Raw genomic sequence first — 4,573 nt, 5'->3', positions numbered from 1 at the left:
TAATATTGATGATTAAATTTTCAATTAATAATCAATTATTGTTTTTCCCAAATTCTGAAAAATTTATTTTTTCTCAAATTCCTCATATTAGATTTTTATACCATCATACAAGATTTTTCCCACCACTATAATATAACTCAAAAAAATAATTTCATGATGACAATTATTTTCTCCATTTAGAATGTTTTGATTCATTTGTCCTTGAACGAGGGCCATTCACTCAAAATTGATTATTAAATTTCTAATTAATAATCAATTTCCAATCTAATGGGTTTATAAATGAATATTATGAGTTTAATGAGTAAAATCACTATTATTATAAAAACTGGGTTTAGAAAGGGCATATTAGGTATTTTAGTGGGTTTACTGAATAAAATTTAAAATTTTAAAATTTAAAGATGGATTTAGGGCCAGTTTGGTAATGCTGCAGCTTTTAAAATAATTGCTGTTAGCTGTGCTGTAGAAATAATCAGCTGTGAAGAGAATCAGTTAAGTGTTTGGTAAATTTTATTTTCAAAAGTACTGTGAATTTTGAAAGCAGTTATGGGTGTTTGGTAAATTTTATTGTTAAACTGCTGTAAGAAAATAAATGACCAAAATGTACATAATGTAAGATGAAATTTACTTATACATATAAAAATGCTGTAAGAAAATAAATTTACTTGCACTAGAGAAGTTTTGATAGAACACAAAATATGAAGAAATAGGGTAAACGAAAGGTGTGCGTTAATTATAATAAAAAATTATTAAAATATTGATTTTATTTCTAATTTAACTAAGGATAATTTCAGGTTTAAGTAATAATTGTAAGGATATTTATGAAATTATATTAAAGGATAAAATTGATTCTCAAAATCAGAATCTAAAAGTTACTCTTGCCCTGCTTTTCAAAATCAGCTGTCGGAGGAGCTGATTCTGGCAAAAGTGATTTTGATTTTCTTTTACCAAACACCAAAATTAGCTTTTAGATTTTTTAAATCACTTTTAACCCTCCCAAAAGCAATCCCAAACGGGACCTTAGTTAGTAAATAGATTTATTGAGTAAATTGGTGGGTTCAAATAGCCCCACCCAAATTTAAATTCCTCAAAATTTCCGCTTTATATACATATAGAAGCTCACAGAATAAACAGTTGAACACTCAAGACCGAAGCGTGATGGGCAACGAAGATCGAACTTTCTGGCGGCTTGAATCAAAGAATCCATAGATTTTACTTGGGAGAAAAGAAACGTCAAAATATAAGAAAAAAATATACAAAATAAATAAACATAAAACTAGAGAAAAGAAGTGCATAAATACACTCACAGAGAGAGACTCAGAGAGAGAGAGAGAGAGAGAGAGTTCTAGCAAGAGAGAGAATGGTGCTGTGGGAGATCACATTGGGAACAGCGTATTTCTTGGGACTGAAGCGGACTTACAGGCTTGCTTTGAGGATTCAGCGTCGCGTTATCAGCCCTAAGCACCCTCGGATTCGTCAATTTGTTCACCGGTATATTTGTGTTGTTTTATTATTATTATTATTATTTAATTATTTTGTTTTGAGTCTGATTCTGATTAATTTGTAGCTTGATGGGTCAGGTATCAATAGGGTTATTAGCGGATGAGTCACAGATTGGGAATGGGCATTTTGAAGTGTATTTATTGATTAAGCTAGGTAGTTCAAGTTTTAATTTTCATTAATGGGTTCTGTAGCTATGCTCGTTAAGACAATAAGAGCTGGTGATTTTAGAGTCAAAAGAGGATTATGATGATAATGATGATGGTGGTGGTGGTGTTGGTGGTGTTGATAATGATACGTATGATACTGATATGGGTATACTAACAATACATTGCAATGCAATGTTCTTTGTTTCACGATTTGATGATATTTTTCGAAATTGATCTTGGTAATTTGATTTAACAGTATGGTTGTGTTTGTTATTTGGAAGTTGGTTATTGATGCTTGCTAAAGATCTAATGTAAGAAAGCAGAGGAGAGTAATGGAGTTTCATTCCATTATACATATAAGTGAATTGATTCCTTGGAGTAATAATGTGGCTTACTACCAGCTTGGCTAGACAGAGAATGGCTTATTAGCAAAGGCAACGGACAGAAGGAGCCAAAATTTTAGGTTTTCTAAGAATAGGGAGAGGGTGAAGTAAATAAAATTACAAATTTGTAAAAGATCCTGAAAACCTGATTTCAAAAGTTTATCCAGATATATGTGTTGTTGTCTACTCATATCATATATTGCAGTGAAAGTAAGCCAGGTTTTACCTGACAGAAACTAGTGTTGTGTGAACTTAACCATGGAGTAACTATATAGGAAGCAACAGACGTGAGCTTTCCTTGTGGCATCTTCTATTTACTTATATATTTCCTTAGGGAGTAATCCTATGCTGTCAAAAACCATAAAAGCGTATGCTCTTTTGGGAGGCATTGCATGGATTTTGGTTTTCTTTTGGGGTCAATGATTCATAGAATTTCTCCTTGCCCTTCCCTTGTATTCTCTCTTCTCACTTCCTATTTTACTGTTCTCTCTTCTATTTCTCTTTTCTTCAAACACTTTTCAGCTGAAATTTCTACCTTCTTATGCTTCTTTAATGGGATTTTGATGGATTGTGTGGAGTTGATTTTGTCAAATCTGAGTTCAATATATTGCAGCCACGCATCCTACGGCATGGGATTGTCTTAGACTATGTGTCCACAATAATGATAGCTGGTCTTTGCCTATGTATTAATCCTCTCTTTGAAAAGTTACTTTGATGGTGGTTCATAAAATGTTATTCATGGTCTGAATTTTCTGTCTGAGTGCCATGCCGTTAGACCATCTCTTAAAATGGAAGTGTTTTTGCTAGATGCACCGATTGTATTCTGCTTGTTTACGTTTTAGTGTGCCGCATCTTGGGTATTCCAATGAACTTATTGCTTCCAATCTAATGAGGTCCATTGAAGTTTAGTTATACAGAGGTCAAAATATGTGTTTGAATACGGCTAAAACAAAGTACCAATCTGTATTTTAGCCGTCTTAATTATATAGGAATATGAAGGGAAAAACTTTAGTTTGGTACTTCAACTAGTTCATTGTGCATCCTGGCACTTCTACTTCAGCTTGGATGTAAACTGATGTGAATAGTTCACATTGACTTGATATCATGTGCTATATGAGAGACCACTGAGCTCTTCCCTGAAAGCAATTATTCATTCCTATCTGACTTAGAATGGCCCTGTGCATTTCATAATAAAATCAGCTTCTAAATCTGTGATCTTATGACATATTGGAAAGGCTTGGTTGCTGAATTTGTGATTTAACCAATTATGGAGCAAAGCCAATCCTTAAAAGATTAAGAGAAGTTACTATCAACTCAGTTGATCGTTGAATATCTGCAACTGCAACCTGCGTTCTCACATACTAGAATGGTGCCTAATTTCTATTGCAAAGTTTTGCAAACCTCCAACTAGTTTTATCTGTGGCACCATAATGGGATTTGAATCAACTTATCTTTTAGATTTGCTATACCAAACTTTTAACAAAATGTTTTTTGCTGTTTTGGCATTATGTTGAACCCTTGATGTCAAAGCAACTTGTTTGCCAGCTTCTTGTAGTACCTGTAGGTGAAGCAGTTAGAGAGTCTCATGTGTATTCCTGTGAACTTATTATCCAATCAAGCTACAATGCTCGGATACCAGAACTAATTTCATTATTATGAGCAAATTCTTAAACTGCTGTCTCTCTTTAGGTGATGTGAAGATTTTGGAGAAGCACATGTACTAACGTCCAAAGCTGGAGGTCATAGCTGTACTCTTGTTTAGTTCAAAGAGACTGTTTTGAAATGATAGATTGAAAGTTCTTCTGTGCTTTTCTTTTTAATGAGCCGTTGTATTTTGATGTTTATTTGTAGGATGTTATTAACTTCATGACGGTAATTTACCAGGGCACATTTTTTTGCTCCAGAATCTTTCCGATCCAGTTGTAATTATTCATGAAACCCTCTGCATAAAATTGAAATCCTAAATTAGTTAATTGTTTCTATACTACTTTGAATTGATTTAGTATGCATTATGAAACCAATAATTGGATATCCTCCACTGTTAGAGTCTCAGTGTGATACTGACCATGGTACTGCCCAAGCTTTGCATTCTTCCCTCTGGTTGGCTCATTGGATTCCATTCTACTGTTTAACTACCGCTGTTATGTCAATTACTAGCTGGCAAATACTGTTATTTCTACAATTGTTTTGCATAATAACAAATTTATTACTCCAACTTGGAACTGCCATTGTTTTTGAAGACTGACCTTCATTCTTCATTGATTTTTTCCACAGCCGAGTACGTGCTGCCTTTGATATTGCTCTCAAGTTTCATAGGAACATACAAGAGAGGGACATAGAAGTTGGTAGAAATGTTGGTAACTGGATTCTACGTTGGCTTGACCGTATGAAACCATCTGCCCAGATACATGGTCCCCCTGAGAAACTGCCACATGGCCCCAGCATGAACATGACCAACCATGGAATGAAGTCTTCCAATCCAAAAACTCCTGGAGTCCAAACATCCAGAAACAAGGAATCTGATTTACATCTGTTTAGCTCATC

At 34.1% G+C, this 4,573-nt stretch overlaps 1 protein-coding gene across 1 annotated transcript in view; it reads left to right on the top strand.

Moving 5' to 3' along the window:
- Positions 1-1,168: 1,168 nt before the first annotated feature.
- The window catches only part of LOC18042114, a 3,641-nt gene continuing 236 nt past the window's right edge, over positions 1,169-4,573 (top strand). The window contains exons 1-2 of the mRNA XM_006432717.2: positions 1,169-1,488; positions 4,304-4,573. Of these exons, the coding sequence (XP_006432780.2) occupies positions 1,358-1,488; positions 4,304-4,573 (401 nt within the window). The 5' untranslated portion in view covers positions 1,169-1,357. The remainder of the gene's footprint in view (positions 1,489-4,303) is intronic.

This window comes from Citrus clementina, unplaced genomic scaffold, assembly GCF_000493195.1.
Source record: "Citrus clementina cultivar Clemenules unplaced genomic scaffold, Citrus_clementina_v1.0 scaffold_5, whole genome shotgun sequence".
Lineage (NCBI taxonomy): Eukaryota > Viridiplantae > Streptophyta > Magnoliopsida > Sapindales > Rutaceae > Citrus > Citrus x clementina.
Note: the sequence above shows the minus strand (reverse complement) of the source record. Positions and strands in the feature narration are given on the sequence as shown.